This window comes from Hypanus sabinus, assembly GCF_030144855.1.
Source record: "Hypanus sabinus isolate sHypSab1 chromosome 1 unlocalized genomic scaffold, sHypSab1.hap1 SUPER_1_unloc_11, whole genome shotgun sequence".
Classification (NCBI taxonomy): domain Eukaryota; kingdom Metazoa; phylum Chordata; class Chondrichthyes; order Myliobatiformes; family Dasyatidae; genus Hypanus; species Hypanus sabinus.
In genome coordinates, this window is record NW_026778905.1 from 445,200 (window position 1) to 468,843 (window position 23,644).

At 46.2% G+C, this 23,644-nt stretch overlaps 1 protein-coding gene across 1 annotated transcript; it reads right to left on the reverse strand.

Annotated features, from left to right (window-relative positions):
- Positions 1-684: 684 nt before the first annotated feature.
- On the reverse strand, positions 685-23,411 carry LOC132385375 (myelin-associated glycoprotein-like). Its single transcript, XM_059957410.1, has 7 exons — positions 23,116-23,411; positions 11,991-12,272; positions 9,340-9,621; positions 5,134-5,427; positions 3,349-3,463; positions 1,742-1,882; positions 685-784 (listed from the first exon to the last, which is right to left on the reverse strand). The coding sequence occupies exons 1-7, from the start codon at positions 23,210-23,212 to the stop codon at positions 685-687; spliced, it is 1,311 nt and encodes a 436-aa protein (XP_059813393.1). The 5' UTR covers positions 23,213-23,411.
- Positions 23,412-23,644: the final 233 nt, after the last annotated feature.

A 23,644-nucleotide genomic window follows, 5' to 3' on the forward strand; every position in this document is an offset into this window, starting at 1 on the left:
CTGCAGTGGTCCCCAGCACGATGGACACCCGTCCCAGCAGGTGATCTACTTCACCCCCCTGCGGTGGTCCCCAGCACAATGGACACCCGTCCCAGCAGGTGATCTACTTCACCCCCCTGCAGTGGTCCCCAGCACAATGGACACCCGTCCCAGCAGGTGATCTACTTCACCCCCCTGCGGTGGTCCCCAGCACAATGGACACCCGTCCCAGCAGGTGATCTACTTCACCCCCTGCAGTGGTCCCCAGCACGATGGACACCCATCCCAGCAGGTGATCTACTTCACCCCCTGCAGTGGTCCCCAGCATGATGGACACCCGTCTCAGCAGGTGATCTACTTCACCCCCTGCAGTGGTCCCCAGCACGATGGACACCCGTCCCAGCAGGTGATCCACTTCACCCTCCTGCAGTGGTCCCCAGCACGATGGACACCCATCCCAGCAGGTGATCTACTTCACCCCCCTGCAGTGGTCCCCAGCACGATGAACACCCGTCCCAGCAGGTGATCTACTTCACCCTCCTGCAGTGGTCCCCAGCACGATGGACACCCATCCCAGCAGGTGATCTACTTCACCCCCTGCAGTGGTCCCCAGCACGATGGACACCCGTCCCAGCAGGTGATCTACTTCACCCTCCTGCAGTGGTCCCCAGCACGATGGACACCCGTCCCAGCAGGTGATCTACTTCACCCTCCTGCAGTGGTCCCCAGCACGATGGACACCCGTCCCAGCAGGTGATCTACTTCACCCCCTGCAGTGGTCCCCAGCGCGATGGACACCCATCTTCTGCCAGTTTAGTTGACTCCACAATATCAACAAGAGATGACACTGGGTACAGGAAGGACCATGGTTCCTGATGACATTCTGGCAGTGGTGCTGATGCCCTGTGACCCAGAGCCTGCCACCTCCTTAGCCAGACTGTTCCAGGGCAGCTACGTCACTGGCAACTATCCAACAAACTGACTGAGTAGATCCTATCCACACTGAACAGGACACGTCTAACCCGGCCAGTTGCTCGGCAACAACCTGCTCACAGAAGCTGTTCCACTAAAGTCACCACAGCTGGGATCCAAACACAGACAAAGGACCAAACTCCCAGGGTGAAGTGGCATTCACTACCCTCGTCACCACAACCACAAAGTCACCTCCTCCCAGGGATGGGGGATTAAACGCCATTTCAGCCTGTGAAGCTCACTTCCTCTGAGTGAATAATAAATGTTATTTTTTACAGTTTATGTCAGTGATGTGAAGGAGAGCACAGAAGTTCTGGTTACTAATTTCACGATGGCCCTGTGATTGTAATTGGTATCTGGTTTATTATTGTACAAGGATACAGTGAAAAGCTTCGTTTACATGCCAGCCATTCAGATCATTCCATACATCAGAACATCAAGGTAGTATTAAAGAAAAAACAATTACAGAATGCAGAATAAATGCTACAGCTGCTGAGAAAGTGCAGTGCAAGCAGACAATAAAGTGAAGGGCCATGGCGAGGAACATTCGGAGATCTGTTCTTTGTACAAAAGGCCCATTCAGGAGAATCTGAAGGTGGATTAGAACTCACCCCATCAGTCTATAGAGAGATGAGTTGAGCTCCAAGCATCCTAGATATTCAACCCCATTCGGGACAGGGATGGCACCCAGTGTTCCCCAAAACTGTCAGGTGACAAGTGGCATTTGTCCAACGTGATTCCAGGAAATGACCACCTACAACCAGAGAGAGTCTGATCTGCTACCCCTTACCTCAGCGATGGCCCCACATTCAATGACAATCCTGATGCTGTCCCCCCACCATCAACATCCTGGGGATCCCCAGTGTCCAGAAACTCAAGGGGACCATCCGCATAAACCTTCAGATACAGGAGCAGGTCGGAGACTGGGTACCTGCACAGAGTAACATCCTCAAACTCCTAATGAAATACAGCCAGTGGCGTGCCTCCTTCGTGATTGATTCAATGTGTTGGATCCAGAACAGATCCTCTGAGATGTTGATGCCCAGGAACTTGAAGCTGCTCAGCCTTTCCACCGCTGACCCCAGGATGAGTACTGGAGTGTGTTCTCCTGACTTCCCCTTCCTGAAGTTCACAGTCAGTTCCTTGGACTTGCTGAGGCTGTAAGATTGTTGTTCTGACATCACGGAGAGCGCCGCACTGTGAAATGGGAGACATACGACCACTGGTCAGAGTAGAAAGGATTCTTTGCACCACTACACTCTCCTCACTTCCCCTCACACCCTCTCCACTCCCCGATCCCCCCTCTCTACTTCCTTCTGTGTTACTTTCTCCCTCTCCTTCCCCACTCCAACAACACACCACTCCCTATGCACAGACCCTTCACTCTCTCTTCACACCTCCCTCTCTACTTGTAACCCCTTCTTCCCCCACCACTCAGACCCCTATTCCCTTCTCCCCATTCTTACATTCCTACCTCTCTTTCCCTCTCCCATCATATTCCGACACTCCATACCCACTCTGACAACTCTTCCCTCCTCTGACATCCCCTCCCCACTTGGATCACTATCCTCTCCCCACCACATGATGACAGACACCTTTAGACCCCAAATCCCTCCTCCTTGAATCACTCCCCCTTTCTCTCCTCACTCGGACCCCCTCATCGCTCAGTCCGGCATTGAGTGAAGGGACACCATCACTGGTGGGAGCACACTGAGCCCAGCAGGCCAGAGCACTGCCACATAGAGTATTCCCTCTGCACCTGAGGCCGTTGGTTATTGATTCAGGTGTGGGGTCGAATTGGGTGTCGTCGATGTGGGGCTCAGTGGGGTGTTTGCTTCCCTCGCTCAGAGCCGGCTTTCTGGATTCACACGCACCCGTACCCTTGTGCAGGAAATGTATTTAGATTGGCCAGGGCAGGACTGACGGTGCACTGCTCTATCAGAGGGGCCGCACTGTTCAGGGGGCAGCACAGAGGGAGTGCCACACCGTCAGTGCTGAGGGAATACTGAACATCAGGAGCAGCTGTCTGTTTTCAAGGAGACAGTTCTTTCCTGGATTATTGTGGAGTTTACACTGGTTCTTTCATCTCATTTCCTACTGCTGTACGAGACCATTTCATACAAATCCTTTGGCCAGGCCGTTCTGCATTGTCTGTTGGACTAGGGACAGATTTGAGGACAACATTTAACTGGGACATGGTGCAATGAGAGAGGCTGGGGTCCAGGTGAGGGGGTGTAGCTGTGGAGGGGATGACTTAGACGGGGAGGAGTGCAGGGACTGGAGGAGATAACAGAGATGGGAGAGGTGTGTTGGGACCAGAGGGCGTTACAGAGAAAAGGAGAATTACATGTTCCGAAGGAGGTTTCAGAAACTTTTGGGAGGTTTCCCAATACTCACTTGTCAGTTTTCCAGTAGGATTTAACTAACCAAATCACAGCCACTGATGCAAGAAGAACGAGAACTCCTCTCACAGCTAATGAGATGATTGGAATCTTGCATGACTCTCCCTCAGCTGAGACACAAAGAACAAAGAGAATTATCGATATCAATCTCAGGCACGCTGTCGTCAGTACTCATTCCTCAGGTACTGGGTGGCAAACAGGATGTGATTACTGTGATGGTCACTGATGGCTACAGGAACTTTGATGGGGTGAGAAAGGATTGTGAAAGGCTCGATTCCACCAAGTCATCTCAGATACCCCACAGAATGTGTTTGTAAAGCAGGATGTTGGATGTTTGCCCCAACACAGATGGAGTTAACAATTATCCCTCAACCACTAATTAGTTCAATCCATCTTCACAGCAAGGTGGGCATCAACATATCTGAGGGAGGTCTGCATCGGTTGTGGGGCTATTTTTGGGGCAGAACTGAAGGAATGGCCCATTGTGGGAGAGCAAATACTGAGGTGTGTGGAAGGTGAAACCCGCAGAGGAAGAAGAGGTGGGAGAGAGCTGTGAATTTGATTGGTGAAAAAGATAAAGGGCTGGAGAAGGGGAACTCTGAAATAGACCATGGAAGAAAGGGAAGCGGGAGGTGAACTAACACTTGGAAGAAAATTTGTTTTCCAGCAAGACAATGACCCCAAGCATAAAGCCAAAGCTACACAATGGCTTAAAAATAACAAATGTAATTTCCGGGAGTTGCCAAGTCAGAGTCCAGACCTCAAGCCACTTGAGAGATTTTGGCTGGTCTAGAAAAGGGATGTTCAGTCACCATCCCAAGAAATCTGACAGAGCTTGAGATGTTTTGTAAAGTAGAATAGCAAAGAATTGCTGTGTCCAGTTGTGTAAAGCTGAAAGAAACCTTTCCACACAGACTCAAGGCTGTTATTGCTGCCAAAGGTGCATCTACTAAATACTGATTTGAAGAGGGTGAGTACTTATGCAATCAATTATTTTGTGTTTAATATTTGTAATTAATTTAGATCACTTTGTAGAGATCCATTTTCACTTTGACACGAAAGAGCCTTTTTTGTTGATCAATGTCAAAAAAGTGAAATTAAATCCACTGTGATTCAATATTGTAAAACAATAAAATATGAAAACTTCCAAGACGGGTGAATACATTTTACAGGCACTGTATATATATACTTCTTATTGTAATTTATAGATATTGTATTGTATATTGCCATGTAGTCTTGCTGCAGAACAACGTATTTGACAACGTGTGCCGGTGATATTGGACCTGATTCTGATTCTGATTCTAAAGTAATGTCCAGGACATTCGGCTTTTCATTGCCAACATTTTGTCGGAGAGAGAGATCCATGTGTTCCTTCCCAATTTTACTTGGGCTTTGTCCTCAGCACATTGAGGGAAATGGCTAAATCCTTGGATCAAGGCAGTGGGGTCCTGAAGGAGAGTGGAGAATGCGATTCCCATCTCACCGGCACATTTCACCATCTCAATGTGTTCCTCAGCTTGGTGTATGGTTGTCATCTGGTCCCAAGGGTATCAGGGCAGCCAGTCTGTACACAGCAAGATCCCCCAACCAGCAATGCGACAGAGACCATTATTGCCACAGGGACACTGGGATGAACTCCCTCTGACCATGTGATCTTCCCCATCCAGCTGGGAGCACGGCAGACTTTGCTCAGATGGAGATCCAGTGGAGGACAGAGGGAATTGCTGAGGGTAAGGCTGCACTCTGTTGAATGGAGAATATTCCTCAGAGATATCCTCACCTTTCATCCACAGGGACACCGCAAACATGACCTCTCCATGTTGGTTTCGGACAGTACAGAGGGCGGTCACATCCCCCTCTCCCTCGCCCACACCCAAGGTCAGCGAGCCAGTCACCAGCTGCCCGTCTGCCACCTGCCACGTCTGGAAACGACCGTGCGTCTGGTTCCCGCTGAGGTTGGCGAGGGGGAGGTGCCAGGTGAGCTCTCCGGGTGGGTTTGATCTGGCCGCACACACACATGTGATGACCTCGGGGGTCCGAGTGCATCCTGAGTCCCGAGAAATCTCAGGCTTATCTGGGAAGAAACAGGCAGGAGATGTTGGTAGCACTGATATATTGTAATGGTCCAGTGTTATTCTGCAGCATCAGCTCTCCTCTGTGGGACACCTCTTTCCATTCTCTGTAAACTGAGGCTGTCTCCATTTTGATGCGTTGGATCCCCCTCCTCCACATTCAGAGATGCTCTTCTGCATATCACTGCTGTAACGTGTGATTGATTGAGTTACTGTCGCCTTCCTGTCACATAGAACCAGTCTGGCTTTTCTCCTCTGACCTTTCCCATTAACAAACTGCTTTTGCCCACAAAACTGCCACTCACTGGGTTTTATTGTGTTTGTTTTTCACACCATCCTCTGTAAACTCTAAAGACTATTGTGCGTGTAAACTCCACACAATCAGCACTTTCTGCAAACATCAGGCTCTTGAACAGAAGTGGATAGTTATACCCATTTAAGTACTCTGTATATCGCTATTTCATGCTCGTTATTTATGAAGATTGATTTATATCTGCATTTGCACGGTTTGTTTACAGTTAACAGTTCCTGATCTTTACAATTTACAGTTACTGCTCTACAGATTTCTTAAGTCTGCCTGCAGAGAAGGAATCTCAGGGTTGTATGTGGTGACATGTATCCACTCTGATAATAAATCTTACTTTGAATTTCGTACTCAAACCACCTTGCCCAGCACCAACAATAATTCCATGGTTAAAGTCACTTTAAAACATAAAAACATAGAAAAGCTTCAGCACAACACAGATCCTTCAGCCCACAAGGTTGAGCCGAACACGTCCCTACCTTAGAAATTACTTGGCTTACCTATAGCCCTCTATTTTTCTAAGCTCCATGTACCTATCTAAAAGCCTCTTAAAAGACCCTATCATATCCTCCTCCACCACCGTTGCCGGCAGCCCATTCCACACACTTACCACTCTCTGACTAAAAAACTTACCCCTGACATCTCCTCTGTACCAACTCCCCAGCAACTTAAACCTGTGTCATCTTGTGGCAACCATTTCAGCCCTGGGAAAAAGTCTCCAACTATCCTCACAATCAATGCCTGGTATCATCTTGTACACCTCGATTAGGGCACCTCTCATCCTCCTTCACTCCAAGGAGAAAAGGCTGAGTTCACTCAAACTATTCTCGTAAGGCATGCTCCCCAATCCAGGCAACCTCCTTGTAAATCTCCTCTGCACCCTTTCTATGGCTTCCACGTTCTTCCTGTAGTGAGGCGACCAGAATTGAGCACAGTACTCTAAGTGGGGTCTGACCAGGGTCCTATATAGCTGCAACATTACCTCTTGGCTCTTAAATTCAATTCCACAATTGACGAAGGCCAATACACCATACGCCTTCTTAACCACAGAGTCAACAGCTGCTTTGAGTGTCCTATGGACTCGGACCCCAAGATCCCTCTGATCCTCCACACTGCCAAGACTCTTACCATTAATACTATCTTCTGCCATTACATTTGACCTGCCAAAATGAACCACCACACTTATCTGGGTTGAACTCCATCTGCCACTTCTCAGCCCAGTTCTGCATACAATCAATCCCGCTGTAAACTCTGACAGCCCTCCACACGATCCACAACATTCCCAACCTTTGTGTTAACAGCAAATTTACTAAACCATCCCTCCACATTCTCATCCATGTCATTTCTTAATATCTACATGCTCAAGCTTTTCAGTCAGCTGAAAGTCATCACTACAATCACTAAGATCCTTTTCCATAGTGAATACTGAAGTAAAGTATTCATTAAGTATCTCTGGTATTTCCTCTGGTTCCATACACACTTTCACACTTGACAGGTCCTATTCTTTCACATCTTATCCTCTTGCTCTTCACATACTTGTAGAATGCCTTGGGGTTTTCCTTAATCCCACCCACCAAGGCCTTCTCAAGGCCCCTTCTGGCTCTCCTAATTTCCTTCTTAAGCTCCTTCCTAGTAGCCTTATAATCTTCTAGATCTCTAACATTACCAAGCTCTGTGAACCTTTTGTAAGCTTTACTTTTCTTCTTGACCAGATTTATTACAGCCTTTTTATACCACAGTTCCTGTACCCTACCATTACTTCCCTGTCTCATTGAAATGTACCTATACAGAACTCTACACAAATATCCCCTGAATATTTGCCACATTTCTTCTGTACCTTTCCTTGAGAACATCTGTTTCCAATTTAAGCCACCAATTTTCTGCCTGATAGCCTCATAATTCCCCTTACTCCAATTAAACGCTTTGCTGACTTGTCTATTCCTATCTCTCTCCAATGTTATTGTAAAGGAGATAGAATTGTGATCACTATCTCCAAAATGCTCTCCCACTGAGAGATCTGACACCTGACCAGGTTCATTTCCCAATAACAAATCAAGTACAGCCTCTCCTCTTGTACACTTATCTACATGCTGTGTCAAGAAACCCTCCTGAACACATCTAACAAAATCCACTCCATCTAAACTCTTCGCTCTAGACAGATGCCAATCAACATTTGGGAAATAAAAATCTCCCATCATGGCAACTCTGTTATTGTTACACCTTTCCAGGATCTCTTTCCCTATCTGCTCCTCAATATCCCTGTTACTATTTTGTGGTCTATAAAAAACACCCAGTAAAGTTATTGACCCCTTCCTGTTCCTAACCTCCACCCACAGAGACTCCGTAGACACTCCCTCCATGGTGTCCACCTTTTCTGCAGCTGTGACACTAACTCTGATCAACAGTGCCACTCCCCACCTCTCTTGCTTCTCTTCCTGTCCTTTCTGAAACATCTAAAACCAGGCACTTGAAGTAACCAATTCTGTTCCTGAGCCATCCAAGTCTCTGTAATGGCCACGACATCGTGTCTCGACGGTCTAAGCTCATGCACTTTGTTCACAACACTCCTTGCATTAAAATAGACACACCTCAAGCCTTCGGTCAGAGCACGTCCCTTCTCTATCACCTGCCTATCCTCCCTCTCGCACTGTCTACAAGCTTTCTCTATTTGTGAGCTATCCTCCTCTTCCCCAGTCTCTTCAGTTTGCTACCCAACCCCCAACAATTCCAGTTTAAACTCTCACCAGTAGCCTTAGCAAACCTCCCCACCAGGGTATTGGACCCCTGGGGTTCAAGTGCAACCCGTCTTTTTTTGTACAGGTCACACCTGCCCCAAAAATGGCCCCAATGATTCAGAAATCAGAATCGCTGCCCTCTGCTCCAATCCCTCAGCCACATATTTATCCTCCACCTCATCCTATTCCTATTCTCACTGTTGTGTGGCACAGGCAATAATCCCGAGACTACTACCTTTGCAGTCCTGTTTCTCAACTTCCTTCCTAACTCCCTGTAGCCTTTTTTCAGGATCTCTTCCCCTTTTCTACCTATGTCATTGGTACCAATATGTACAACAACCTCTGACTGTTCTCCCTCCCACTGCAGGATACCTTGGACGTGATCTGAAACATCCTGGACCCTGGCATCTGGGAGGTAAACTACCATCTGAGTTTCTTTCCTGCATCCATAGAATCGCCTGTCTGACACCCTAACTATAGAGTCCCCTATCACTATTCCCTTCCTCTTCCATTTCCTACCTTTCTGAGACACAGGGCCAGGTTCTGTGCCAGAGACACAGCCATTGCTGCTTCCCCCAGGTAGGCTGTCCCCTCGCCCCCAAACAGTACTCAAACAGGAGTACTTATTCTCCTTTAGTCATATTCGTTCGCCATTCCAATATTTGTTCTGAACAACAACAGAATCTCTTAACCAGGTCTACATGTTTTTATGCATTGAATTGCTGACACATGATTCACTGATTTGATATTTGCATTAACGAGGAGGTGTACAGGTACTTAATAAAGTGGCCACTGAGTGTGTATTGTGTATCGAATGATAAATAGTCCACTGACTTTGCATTTGTACTTAGAGAAGTAGCAATGCATCCACTTACACTCCACAGTGAGGGTGATGGCCCTCTCCGCTGTACCGTGTTCATTCTCCGCCACACACTGATAGACTCCAGCCTGCTGGGGGGTCACCTGAGGAAACTCCAGCCACAGTTCATTGCTGGAACTTGTTGTGTTCAGTGTGACACCGAGATGTCTCCATTTTAGATTAGACACTGGGAAACTCTGGACGGAGCAGAGGATCGATGTAGGAATCCCTTCCTTCATATTCACCCAGGAATTGTTCACGTTGTTGGTAGAAGTGATTGAGAGATTCTGTGGGGCATCTAATACAGACAAATAAAGAGTTAATTATGAGAACACATGGTGTACAACAGGATTCCACGTGTCGACCACCTGAATGATTTCTACAATCAATTCCATTCCACCTTTGCAATGTATTCCAATGTACACAGAATGTGGAGAAGTACAGCTCAGGAACAGCCCCTGCGGCTCATGATGTTATGGTGAGCTCATTATTCTAGAAACAAAATCCCTAACTAAGCTAACCTATTCTGTCTACAACATCTCCATTTCCCTCCATTCCCTGCACATTCCTATGCCCATCTTCGTGCCTTTGAAACACCTCTAACTTCACCACCACTCCTGACAGAACATTGCAGGCTCCCTCAGCTCGTTGTATAGAAAGGAAACTTGTCCTGTGAATCTTCTTTTCATTTACGTCTTCTCACCTTTGATGCATGGCCTCCAATACTGAACATTACAACCCCAGGTAAAAGATACCGACCGTCTATTTTTGCCCTGATATCTCTACCCAGTCTCTGGAGAAAACAATTTGTATGTCCAACCTTTCCTTATCTCACCTGCTCTGTCATCCAGACAGCATCCTCTTCTTCACCCTCTCCAAAGCCTCTACACCGTTCCTATAATGCGGTGAACAGAACTGAATGCAATACTTCACATGGGGTCTAACCAAAACTTACTTCAGCTCTAACGTAACTTCATAACTCTGGAACTCATAAAGGAAAACATGCCTTACACCTTCTTTCTCACCCTATCAAACTGTTGGGAGCTATGAACACACATCTCCAAATTTTTCTGATCATAGACCTTGTTAAGGGTCCTGCCATTAACTGTTCCTGTCCCTTTACACCTGATCTTCCAAACTGAAACAATGCACACGTGCTGCAATTAATCTGCATCTGCCACTTCTCTGCCCCAATCTGCATCTGATCTGTGTCCCACCTAATCTTTTGGCAACCTTATTCTCTATTCACAACAATACCAACTTAAGATATTTTAATTTAAGAACTGGCAAATTAAAAGGACCCATGAACTGTGATGCTGGGCCTATGGACAACCAGGAGGATCTTTCCTAATCCTCACAACTTCTTCACTCTGTTGGAAGCTTCAAACAATGGCTCATCATAACCTCGGCCATTTCGGAGTAGATGTGGGACACCGGAGATGTGGGTGGTGTGAGGGAGGTTGGGTCTGTGGGATATCAGTGTCAGTTCATTCTTCCTGTTGGTCAGCCTTGCTCACCCCTGTGTTAGGTAAAGTGGGGAGTGATGGGTTACATGGGGAAGTGCTGAAGGTCTCTAGAGAGGGCAGAGCAACTCACCAGGGTTCCGTGTCTGGTGTTTGTGGCACTTGATATTCCATGAACATCTGAACTGAACCCAGAAGATCAGACAGAGCGAGAGCAGGCAACGCAGGTGGGATCAACCTGTCCCACGGTAAGGGCCAAGGTGTGTGTGTGTGTGTGTATACAATTCTCTCTCTCCAGGTAAAAGTGTGGGACTGTGTTTGTGTGTTCATGTCTACAAACATGTATGTTTGAACCACGTCAGGGCACACTTACATTGAAATGTAAATCCATGTTTCTGTGCCTTTTTAACATCTATACGTGGTCTGACAACAACTTATTTCCACGGTCACAGGTTCTTGAACCCACCCACATTGTTTTATTTATTTTGTTGATTAAATGTATGTTAATCTGAGATTATGTTAATTCATGTTCACCGTGTCTGTATTGAAACTCTGCAGTTTCTGTGAGAAGCTCGTTTTCACGGCATTGATAACCCGTGATGGGCCATGATAATAAACAAACTAATATGTATGTCTCTCCCGCACATGCGTGTTTGGGACAAGTTGTGTATCATGTATGGTCACATGTTGATGTGTGTGTCATCACGTGTTTGTGTGCCTTGTATAGCTGTGGCTTCACTGAGGGAATGAGACGGAGGGAGGAGTGAGAGAGAGGGGAGTAAGGGAGTGTGCTGGAGGAGGGGATGGAATGATGCGTGTGCAATATTTGAGGGTCGATGGGGAAATGGTTAATGCAGGGGGAGTGAATGAAACTGAGAACAAAGAGAGAGGTGAGGGGAAACGTGTCAGCATAAATCTGTGTCTAATAACACGTCCACATCTTGGAGGCACATCTATAAATAGAGTGTGTACTTGCACGTGTTGTATATCTGTGCGCTTCTGCAGTAGTAATCACATGTGGGTATGCATCACATTTCCTTGTGTGATCACACATGTGTGGAGCTGGTGTAAATGGTCCCATGATTAGGCTAGGATTAAGCTAGGGGATTGTGGGGTGGTGTGGCTCGAAGGCCTGGAAGCATGTATCTCAATAAATAGATAAATAGATTTAGAGAGAACTGTTGGGCGATGTCCACACACTCACATTCCACAGTGAGGGTCACTGCCCTCTCCGCTGTCCCGTGTTTATTCTTTGCCACACACTGATAGTCTCCGGCCTGCTGGGGTGTCACTTGTGGAAACACCAGCCACAGTTCATTGTTGGAACTTGTTGTGTTCAGTGTGACACCGAGATGTCTCCACGTTAGATTAGACACTGGGAAACTCTGGACGGAGCAGAGGATCGATGTAGGAATCCCTTCCTTCATATTCACCCAGGAATTGTTCACACTGTTGGTAGAAGTGATTGAGAAATCCTGTGGGGCGTCTAAAGGCAAACAGATGGTTAACAGTGCAACAGTTTCAAAACAATAAAAGATCATAAATCAGTGTTAAAAAGTGAGCGGGGCCTGTCGGGACGTCTGCGGAGCAAGAGATCACGGAGTGAGTTGGAGGCAGGTCTCTGTGGGTTTGTGCGTTTGAGGAGTGTTTGATGGCTCTGGGCCGATACTCACTGGAGTTTACAAGAATGAGGGGAATCTCACTGAAACTTAGTGAATATTGAAAGCCTAATATTAAAAGGTGTGACATTGTGGGCATCACCGAGTCAAGGCTAAATGATGGATGTGATTAGGAGCCAAATGTCCAAGGATACACAGTGTGTCGGAAAGATTGGAAAGTAGGTAAAGGGGGTGGCGTGGCCCTGATGGTAAGCAACAATATCAAATCACTAGAAAGAAGGGACATAGGATCAGAAAAGGTAGAATCCTTATGGGTGGAGTTAATAAATGGCAAGGGCAAAAAGACACTAATAGTATTTGTATACAGGCCTCCAAACAGCTGGAAATAGAAAAAGCATGTCAGAAGGAAAATGTCAAGTTAAATATGGGGGATTTTAATATGAAAGTGGATTGGGAAAGTCAGGAAGGTACTGGGTCTCAGGGGAGGGAGTTTGTAGAATACCTACGGGATGGCTTTTTGGAGCAGTTTGTACATAAGCCCACCAGTGGATCGGCTGTTTTGTATTGAGTGCAGTGTAATGAACCTGAGGCAATTGGGGAGCTAGAGGTAATGGAACCCTTGGAAGTAGTGATCATAGTATCATTGAGTTCAGTTTCAAATTTGAAAAGGAGAAGCTGGTATCAGGTGTATCGATATTTCAGTGGAACAAAGGCAATTACAGTGGTATGAGAGAGGAACTGGCCCAAGTTGATTGGAAAAGTAAGCTAGATGGAGGGACGGTAGAGCAGAATTGCATGAAATCCCTACAAGAAATAAGGAAAGTGCAGGAAAAATATATTCAAAAAAGAAAGAAAATCATGAATGGAAAAATGGCACAAATGTGGCTAACGAGAGAGGTTAAGGCTAAAATAAAAGCAAAAGAGATGGCGTACTAGAAATCAAAAATTAGTGGGAAAACTGAGGACTGGATGACTTTTAAAAACTTACAGAAGGAAACTAAGAAAGTCATTAGGAAAGAATAGATGAATTATGAAAGCAAGTTGGCAATCAACATAAAAAAGGATACTAAATTTTTTAAAATACATGAAAAGCGGAAGAGTGACACAGGTAGATTTGGGACCGATTAAAAATGATGCCGGAGAAATTATAATGGGTAACAAAGAGATGGCAGAGGAACTAAATGAGTATTTTACATCAGTTTTCACAGTGGAGGACAATAGCAACATACCTGATAGCCAGATGTCAGGGAATAGAATTAGGTACAGTCAAGGTTACTAGAGAGAAAGTACTTGGGCCCTGGACTGGATGAGGTGCACCCACGGGTTCTGAAGGAGGTGGCTTTGGAGATCGTGGAGGCATTGGAAATGATCTTCCAGGGATCAATAGACTCTGGCATGGTTCCAGAGGATTGGAAGTTCACAAATGTAGTTCCGCTGTTTAAGATAGGAGGGAGGCAGCAAAAAGAAAATTACAGACCTATTAGCCTGACATCAGTAGTTGGAAAGTTATTGGAGTTATTCCTCAAGGACGAGGTTATGAAATACCTCGAGGTGCATGACAAGATAGGCCCAAGCCAGCATGGTTTCATGAAGGGAAGATCCTGCCTCACCAACCTACTGGAATTTTTTGAGGTAATCTCAAGTAAGATTGACAAGGGAGAGGCTGTGGATGTTGTGTATCTGGATTTTCAAAAGGCCTTCGATAAGGTGCCGCATAAGAGGCTGCTTAATAAAATGAGAGCCCATGGAATTATAGGAAAGATATTGGAATGGTTGGAGTATTGGCTGAGAAGCAGAAAGCAAAGGGTGGGAACAAAGGGATCCTATTCTGGTTGGTTGCCGGTTACTAGTGGTGTTCCGCAGGGGTCGGTGTTGGGGCCGCTTCCTTTTACAGTGTATATCGATGATTTACATTATGGATTAACTGGTTTGCGGATGAAAAGGGGGTTTCTTCTTTTTTCTTTGTTACTGTGTATGTAATCAAAAGGGGTTTTTTTTGTTTTGTTAACTAGCAGGAATGCTTCTTTCTTGCGAGAGAGTGCTGGAAGCTTGTTGGGAAAGGGTTTCTTTGTTTTGTTAAAAGCAGGAATGTTTCTTTGTTGTGAGAGAGTGCTGGAAGCTTGTTTGGGTTAAAATTGACTGATAACGAGAATTGTATTCCTTAGTAAACCAAATGGGGATTAATGTTCTTTCTTCTGACTCTGTAAGCTTTTGTTGACGGGCTTTTGGGCAGATCGGCGTGAGGGGGTTGAGAGAGAGGACACAATGCTGTAAGCTGGGCGAGGATCGGACCCCAAGCGGGGGTCCGAGGCCAAGAGGTACTCCAAGGATGGGGGGATGAAGCTAGATGTGCTTGGTTGACCACTCGGACGGTCCAGAGCTGCGAGTCGAGGAGTTCTGAGGGGATCGAATGGTGGCCGGAAGACTTCAGTAATTGAGCTCCAACAGTTGTGCACGAAGTGGTTTGGACTTTGATAGGTTTGGCGCCTTTTCTTTATTTTTTTCATATATACTGTATCGTTATTAATCACTTAGTTATAGTAACCTTTATAAATTGTACTCATTTAATCGCATATGGTGTCCTGTCTGTTTTTGGGCGAGGCGGGGACATCACACAGCATCCACACCAGCTGATTACCCAGTTTGATGGGGCCGAAGGCTGCTCCCCCGAGACGAGAACGAGCTGAGCGAGCCTGAGGTGACCCAGGAGGTTACAATGAATTAACTGTTTTGCAGATGACACCAAGATAGGTGCAGGAGCAGGAAGTTTTGAAGAAATGGAAAGGTTGCAGAGAGACTTGGTCAGTTTAGGAGAGTTGGCAAAGAAATGGCAGATGAGAACAATGTTGAGAAATGTACAGTTGTACGTTTTGGAAGAAGAAATAATCGGGCAGATTATTATTTAGATGGGGAGAAAAATCAAAAGTGCAAAGGGACTTGGGGGTCCTCATGCAGGATAGGCTAAATGTTAACCACCAGGTTGGATCCGCAGTAAGGAAAGTGAATGCTATGTTGGCATTCATTTCAAGAGGAATAGTGTATAAGAGTAAGGAAGTGTTGAGGCTCTATGGGGCACTGGTGAGACCTCAGTTGGATACTGTGTGCAGTTTTGGGCCCCCATCTTAGAGGTGATGTACTGATGTTGGAGAGAGTTCAGAGAAGATTTACGAGGATGATTCCTGGAATGCAGGGGATAACATATGAGGAGCGTTTGTTGGCTCTTGGACTATATTCGTTAGAGTATAGAAGAATGAGAAGGGATCTCATAGAAACAATTTGAATGTTGAAAGGGTTGGACAGAATAGATGTGGAAAGGCGGTTTCCCTTGGTGGATGAGTACAGGACAAGAGGCCACAGTCTTAGAATTAGAGGGTACCCATTTAAAACAGAGATGAGGAGAAATTTTTTTAGCCAGAGGGTCATGGATTTTTGGAATTCATTGCCACATACAGATGTGGAGGCCCAATCATTTAGGGTGTTTAAGGAGGAAATTGATGGGTATCTAAGTAGTCAGGGTATCAAGGGATATGGGGGAAAAGCTGGAAATTGGAACTAGATGGGAGAATAGTTTAACCCATGGTGGAGTGGCGGAGCAGACTCGATGGGCAGAATGGCCTACTTCTGCTCCTTTGTCTTGTGATCTTGTGAAGCGTTGTCCAGCTTGAAGGGCAGAAACAGGGGATAGTGTGGTATCAGAGAGACAATGCTGAGGGAGTGATGTGGGCAAAGATACGGTGCCGAGCATCATCAGTGGATTGTTGTCACACAGAGGGAGCGCCGCTCTGTCACAGGGACGATACTGAGATAGGGTCACACTGTTGGAGGGGCAGTACTGATGGAGGCTCACACTGTGGGAGGGACAGTACTGATGGAGGCTCACACTGTGGGAGGGGCAGTACTGATGGAGTCTCACACTGTGGGAGGGGCGATACTGGGGAAAAGTCACACTGTAGGAGGTGAAATACTGAGGAAGAGTTACACTGTTGGAGGAGTTAACTGAGGAAGTATAATACTGTGGGAGGGGCAATACTGAGGAAGAGTTACACAGTGGGAGGGGCAATATTGAGGAAGAATCACACTGTAGGGGGGCAATACTGAGGAAGATTTGCAGGGTGGGGGGTTAATACTGAGGAAGATCACATTGAGGAAGAATCACACTGTGGGAGGGGCAATACTGAGGAAGATTTGCATGGTGAAAGGGGCGATACTGAGGAGGGTCACACTGTGGGAGGAGTGTACTGAGCAAGATTTGCAGGGTGGGGGTTTGATACTGAGGAGGAGTTACACAATGGGAGGGGCGATACTGAGGAAGATTTGCAGGGTGGGAGGGGAGATACTGAGGAAGATTTGCATGTTGGGGGGGGGTGATACTGAGGAAGAGTCACATTAAGAAAGAATCACACTGTGGGAGGGGTGATACTGAGGAAGATTTGCAAGTTGGGGGTTGATACTGAGGAAGATTTGCACGGTGGGGTGTGATACTGAGGAAGAGTCACATTAAGGAAGAATCACACTGTGGGAGGGGCGATACTGAGGAAGATTTGCACAGTGGGAGGGGAGATACTCAGGGTCACACTGTAGAACTCTCTCCTGAAGTTGAAAGCAAGGGCAAAACCTAGCCTCTGCGTTCTAGTTACAGTCGGGAAAGGGGAGGTGGTGCTGGAGGCTGTGGACACATCCGAAATGGATGTCGATGTACCTCTGCATATTTGTGGTCTGAGGGAGACCAGGGGTCACACAAAGGGCTGGATTTACCCTCCGGATAAGCCCAGATGATCAGAGTATGTCTCCCCAGAGCTGGAGGATACTCCTACCGTACAGGAGCCCGCAGCCACAGCGGCATCTGCTGAACGTGCGTCCTCTGGGCTGGTGAGCGGCGCGATAGCACTGGGGGCTGGTGGGGAACAAGCTCTGCCCCATGGTCGGGAGGAGAAGGGCGATGCTTTGGTAAAGCTGCAGTATCTGGAGGACGATGCTGACGGCCGCTACTGAGATTATTTCAGATGGCCCGGTAGGTTCAGAGCCCAGCGGCCCTCAGCATCGGTCAATGCCGGCGGCCCCGTCCGCGGCGGGAGCCCCGCACAGCGAGGAGGTTTATGACAGGTCAGAGATGCTCATTTAAAAGGAGAGTTAGCGGGCATTCTGTATCATTCCGGCGTCCCAATCAGCGCCAGGAGCAGCGCAGAGAGGTGTAAATAAAAGTAGAGAAGGGCCAAGCGGAGCGGCCATTGTTGAGAGTGGGCCATTGTTGAGAGTGCGAGTGACAGGCTTTGGCTCAAAGGAGGCTTCAGCTCAGAAGAGGCTTTGGCTCTGGGTAAGTTTCTGTTAAGTTTCCCCTTTCTCTTGCTGTGTCAGGGGTAATTAATGTAGATTAAATGGCCGGTGTGCAGTCTTCGTGCTGGATGTTGAAGTTATGGGAGACCCACGGTCTCCCAGGGAATTACATCTGCATGAAGACCATGTTGGGGATCTGGAGGAGCAGCTGGGGATGACCTTTGACTTGTACGGGAGAGTGAGGAGATCATCAATTAGAGTTACAGGGAACTGGTCACCCCGAGGTTGCAGGAGGATGGGGTAGTTGGGTGACTGTCAGGATTCATGGACATGTGAAAAGTCAGTCAGTGCAGAGCATCCCTGTGGCCGTTCCTCTCAATAATAAGTAAACCGTTTTGGATACTGTTGTGGGGGGTGACCTCCCAGAGGAATTACATGGAGAGCAGGTGTACTGGCACTGAGAATGGGTCCATGGTGCAGAAGGGAAAGAGGGAGTAGAGGGGAGCGGTAGTGACTGGGGAATCAATAGTCAGGGGAACAGACAGGAGATTCTGTGGATGTGAACAGGACACCTGGATGTTTTGTTGCCTCCCAGGTGCCAGGGTCAGGGACATCCCGGTTCACATCCACAGAATTTTGGAGGAGGGAGAGCAGCCAGATATCTTGGTACATATTGGTACCAATGACATAGGAAGGAAAAGCAAAGAGGTCCTGAAGAGAGGATTTAGAGAGTGAGGCAAAAAGCTGAGAAGCTGGCCATCCAGGGTATTAATTTCCGGAATGGACCTGTGCCACGTGCCGGTGAGGGTAAAAGCAGGATGATTTGGCAGCTAGATGCACGGTTGAGAAGTTGATGCAGGGGGCAGGGCTTCAGGTTCTTGGATCATTGGTCTGGGGGAGATACGACCTGTGGCAAAGGAAACCCGAGGGGGAATAACATTCCTGCAGGCAGGTTTGTTATAAGTGTTGCAGAGGGTTTAAACTAATTTGGCAGGGGTATGGGAACCAGAGGGAAGGGAGCCTGGATAGGACGGATGGCAAAAAAGCAAAGACAGCATGCAGTCAGACCGCCAAGGAGGACAGGCAGATGAGAGGACAAAACTGCAGCCAGCAGGGTGAGTATCAGTGAATTAGGGATGCAGAGTCAAAAACGTAACAAATACGGTACTCAAAGTGTGATATCTCAATGGATGGAGTATAAAAAATAAGGTGGATGATCTTTTTGCACTTTTACAGATTGTCGGGTATGATGGTGTGGCCATCAGTGAATCGTGGCTGATGGATGATTGTAGTTGGGAGCTGAATGTCCAAGGTTACATATTGTATTGGTGGGATAGGAAGGTAGGCGGAGGGGATGGTGTGACTCTTCTGGTAAAGTATGGCATCAAATCATTAGAAAGATGTGACATTGGATCAGAAGATGGAGAATCCTTGTGGGTTGAGCAGAGAAACTGTAAGGGTAAAAGGACCCTGATGACAGTTGCATTCAGGCCTCCAAACAGTAGCTGGGATGTGGATGACAGATTACAATGGGAAATAGAAACGGTGTGTCAAAAGGGAAACGTTATGATAGACATGGGAGATTTTACAAGCGGGTAGATTGGGAAAATAAGGTTCATGATAGATCCCAAGATAGTGAATGTGAACGCCTACAAGATGGCTTTTTAAAACAGTTTGTCATTGAGTTTACAAGGAGATTAGCTATACTGGATTGGGTGTTATGTAAATTAGGCGACTTGGAAGCTGAAAGTAAAGGATTGAGATTTGATAAGAAGAAAGTAAAGTCTGACAGAGCAGTATTTCAGTAAAGGAAATTACAGTGGTATGAGAGAGGAGTTGGCCAAAGTAAATTGGAAGGAGATGCTGGCACACCTGACAGCAGAGCAGCAATGGCTTGAGTTTCTGGGAAAATGAGGAAGGTGCAGGATCGGTGTATTCCAAAAACAAAGAAATACACAAATGGCAAAATAGTACAATCATGGCTGAGAAGGTCAAACCTAATATAAAAGCTAAAGAGAGGGCATACAACAAAGCTAAAATTAGCAGGATGATATAGGTTTTGGTAGCTTGTAAAAAAAAGTTACAGAAAGCAACTAAAATAATCAATATGGGAAAATATGAAATATGAGAGCAAGCTAGCAAACAATATCAAAGGGATAGAAAAAGCATTTTCAATATATAAAGAGAAAAATAGAGATGAACTTTGATATAAGACCATTAGAAAATGAGGCAGAAGAAATAATAACGAGACAAGTAGATGGCAGATGAACTAAATGAGTATTTTGCATCAGTATTCACTGTGGAAGACACAAGTAGTGTGGCAGGTGTTGACGGGTGTGAGGGAAGGGAAGTGAATACAGTTACTGTTACAAGGGAGAAGGTGCTCAAAAAGCTGAAGTTACACAAGTCACCCGGACCGGATGATCTGCACCCTCGGGTTCTGAAAGAGGTAACAGTAGAGATTGTGGAGGCATTAGTTATGATCTTTCAAGAACCATTGGACTTTGGCATAAGACCATAAGGCAAAGGAGGAGAATTTAGCCATTCAGCCCATCGAGTCTGTTCCACCATTCCATCATGGTTGATCCCAGGTCCCACTCACCTCCATACACCTGCCTTCTCACTATATCCTTTGATGCCTGACCGATCAGGAAATGATCAACTTCCACCTTAAATATATGCACAGACCTAGGCTCCACCGCAGCTCGTGGCAGAGCATTCCCAGGTTTACTACTCTGGCTAAAAACATTCCTGCTACCTCTCTTCTAAAGAGTCCTCCCTCAATTTTGAGGCTCTGTTCTCTAGTTCTGGATGCCCCCACCACAGGAATCATCCTCAACTATGATCATCCACCCTCTCCGGTCATTTCAACATTTGGCCTAACTAGTGTCTTATAAAGGCTTAGCATTATCTCCTTGCTTTCTTATTTTATTCCCCTAGAAATAAATGCCAACATTGCATTTGACTTCTTTACCACAGACTCAACCTGTAAATTCACCTTCTTGGAGTCTTGCACGAGGAGGGCTAAGTCCTCTTCAACTCTGATATTTGAACCTCTCCATTTAGATGATAGTCCACACTGTTGTACCTTTTACCAAAATGCATTATCATACATTTCCCATCACTGTATTCAATTTGCCACATTTTTGCCCATTCTTCCAAAAGTCCTGCTGCAATATCTTTGCTTCCTCACCACTACCTATCTGCACCTATCTTTGTATCATCCACAAATCCATCAATTCCATGATCCGAATCATGGACGAACAACATGCAAAGCAGCTGTCACAATACTGACCCTGGAACACCACGAGTCACCGGCAGCCAAGCAGAAAAGGCCCCTTTTATTCCCACTCACTGCCCCCTGCCTGACAGCCATTCTGCTCTCTGTGCCAGTATCTTTCCTATAATGCCATTTATCTTGTTAAGCAACCACATGTGTGGCACCTTATCAAATATCTCCTGAAAATCCAAGTAAATTACATCCACTGCCTCTCATTTGACCACTCTGCTTATCTCTTCCTCGAAGAACTCAGATTTGTCAGGCAAGATCTATCCTATATCTATCTATCCTTTATCTGTCCTACATGTCATCTCCTCGAAGAACTCAGATTTGTCAGGCAAGATCTATCCTATATCTATCTATCCTTTATCTGTCCTACATGTCATCTCCTCGAAGAATTCCAACAGGTCCGTCAGGCAAGATTCCCCTTTACAGAAACCATGCTGACTTTGACTTACTATATCATTAGGCTCCAAGGACCTCGAAGCCTCATTCCTAATAATGGACTCCAACACTTTCACAAACACTGTTAGGCTAACTGGTCTATAATATCCTTTCTTTTCCCTTCCTCCCATAAAGAGTAGAGTGATATTTGCAATCTTCCAGTCCTCCAGGACCAGGCCAGAATCAAGGGACGCTTCCAGAGGACTGGAAAATCGCAAACAAGGTAGGCAGCAGAAAGGAAATCTTAGAGCAGTTAGCCTGGACTCAGTGGTTGGGAAGATGTTGGAGTCAATTGTTAAAGGACGAGGTTATGGAGTACTGGGGACACAGGACAAGATAGGATAAAGTCAGTGTGGTTTCTTTAAGGGAAATCCTTGCCTCGCAAACCTGTTGGAATTCTTTGAGGAGATGACATGTAGGACAGATAAAGGGGAAGCAGTGGCTGTTATACATTTGGATTTTCAGAAGGAATTTGAAAAGTTGCCACACATGAGGCTGCTTATTAAGTTAAAGCCCATGATTAGAGCATTGGCTGATTAGTAGGAGGCAGCGAGTGGGAATAACAGATCTGGTTGACTGGCAGTGACTCATAGGGTCAGTGTTGGGACCACTTATCTTTATGCTGTATAGGTGATTTAGATGATGGCTTTGTTTCCAAGGTTGCAGGGATATTGAATAGTTTGATAATGAATATTGTTGGAGGGGCAGGTAGTGTTGAGGAAACAGGAAGGCTACAGAAGGATGGGCAAGAAAGTGGAACATGAAATACAATGTTGCAAAGTGCATGGACATACACTTTGGTAGAAAAAACTAAACCTGCAGACTATTTTCTAAATGGGGAGATATTTAAAACATCTGAGATGTCCTTGTGCAGAACACCCTAAAGGTTAACTTGCAGGTTGATTGGGTGGTGAGGAAGGCAAATGCAATGTTAACATTCATTTCAAGGGGTCTAGAATATAAGAGCAGGGATGTGATGCTGAGGTTTTAAAAGGCACTGGTGAGGCTTCACCTTGAGCATTGTGAACAGTTTTGGGCTCCTTATCTAAGAAAAGATGTGCTGGCATTGGAGTGGGTTCAGATGAGGTTCAGATGGATGATTCTGGGAATGAAAGGGTTATCATATGGGGAATGTTTGATGGCTCTGGGCCTGTACTTGCTGGAATTTAGAAGGATGAGGAAGGGGGGGGGGATCTCATTCAAATCTTTTGAATGTTGAAAGCCCTAGACAGAGTGGATGTGGAAAGGATGTTTCCCATGGTGGGGGAGTCCAGGGCAAGAGGACACAGCCTCAGGATAGAGGGGTGTCCATTTAAAACAATGAGGCAAAGACATTTCTGTAGCCAAAGGTTGGTGAGTTTCAGGAATTTGTTACCACAGGCCACTGTGGAAGCCAGGTCATTGGGTTTATTTAAAGCACAAATTGATAGATTCTTGATTGGCCATGGCATCAAAGGTTATGGGGAAGAGGCCGGGGAGTGGGGCTGAAGAGGGGAAAAATGGATCAGCCATGACTGAATAGTGGAGCAGATTTGATGGACCAAATGGCCTAATTCTGCTCCTATGTCTTATGGTCTTCTTCACGGATATTAAGGGCAAAATTTGTCAGTAAATATGTAATTTAATTATCCTCATACTGAAATTTACAGACTATCTCTGTGTACTCTGTGGAGTATTGCTGTACCTGTATGATAACTGTTCTCCATACTTACACTGCACAGTTAGTGTGAGGGTCTGCTCCGATGAAACAGATGGGTATCTGACTCTGCAGGTGAGACTTTGCCCGTGGTGTTTGAGCGCTGGTGTCATGGTCAGGACAGAAGTATATGTCAGAGTGTTGTGCCACTGAGTTACACTGCTTGAGACTGATGGTGGGATATCCGTGGGGGTGACCCAGGTTAAGGTGGGTGAAGTTCCATTACACGTGGTGTTGAAGACGCATTTTATGTTCACAGACTTTCCTTCAACAAGTTCTGCAGCGAATATTGTGGGTTTATCTGTGAAATCTAACACAGAAATGGATCCTTTTAGTTCAATATCACAAGATGCATCAGTTCAGATAGAAATCTCAGCCCCACAATAGGAAAGGTGTTTACAGGATGATCCCTGAACAATGAGGGTAGAGTGTTCTGAAAGCTGTTGAGAGGGGAAATGGGAATCAGAGTCCTCCACTGAGAGCCTCAATGTCACACAGTTACTGATACATCCAGTGGGGTACGTCCTTCCCCAAACAGTGAGACA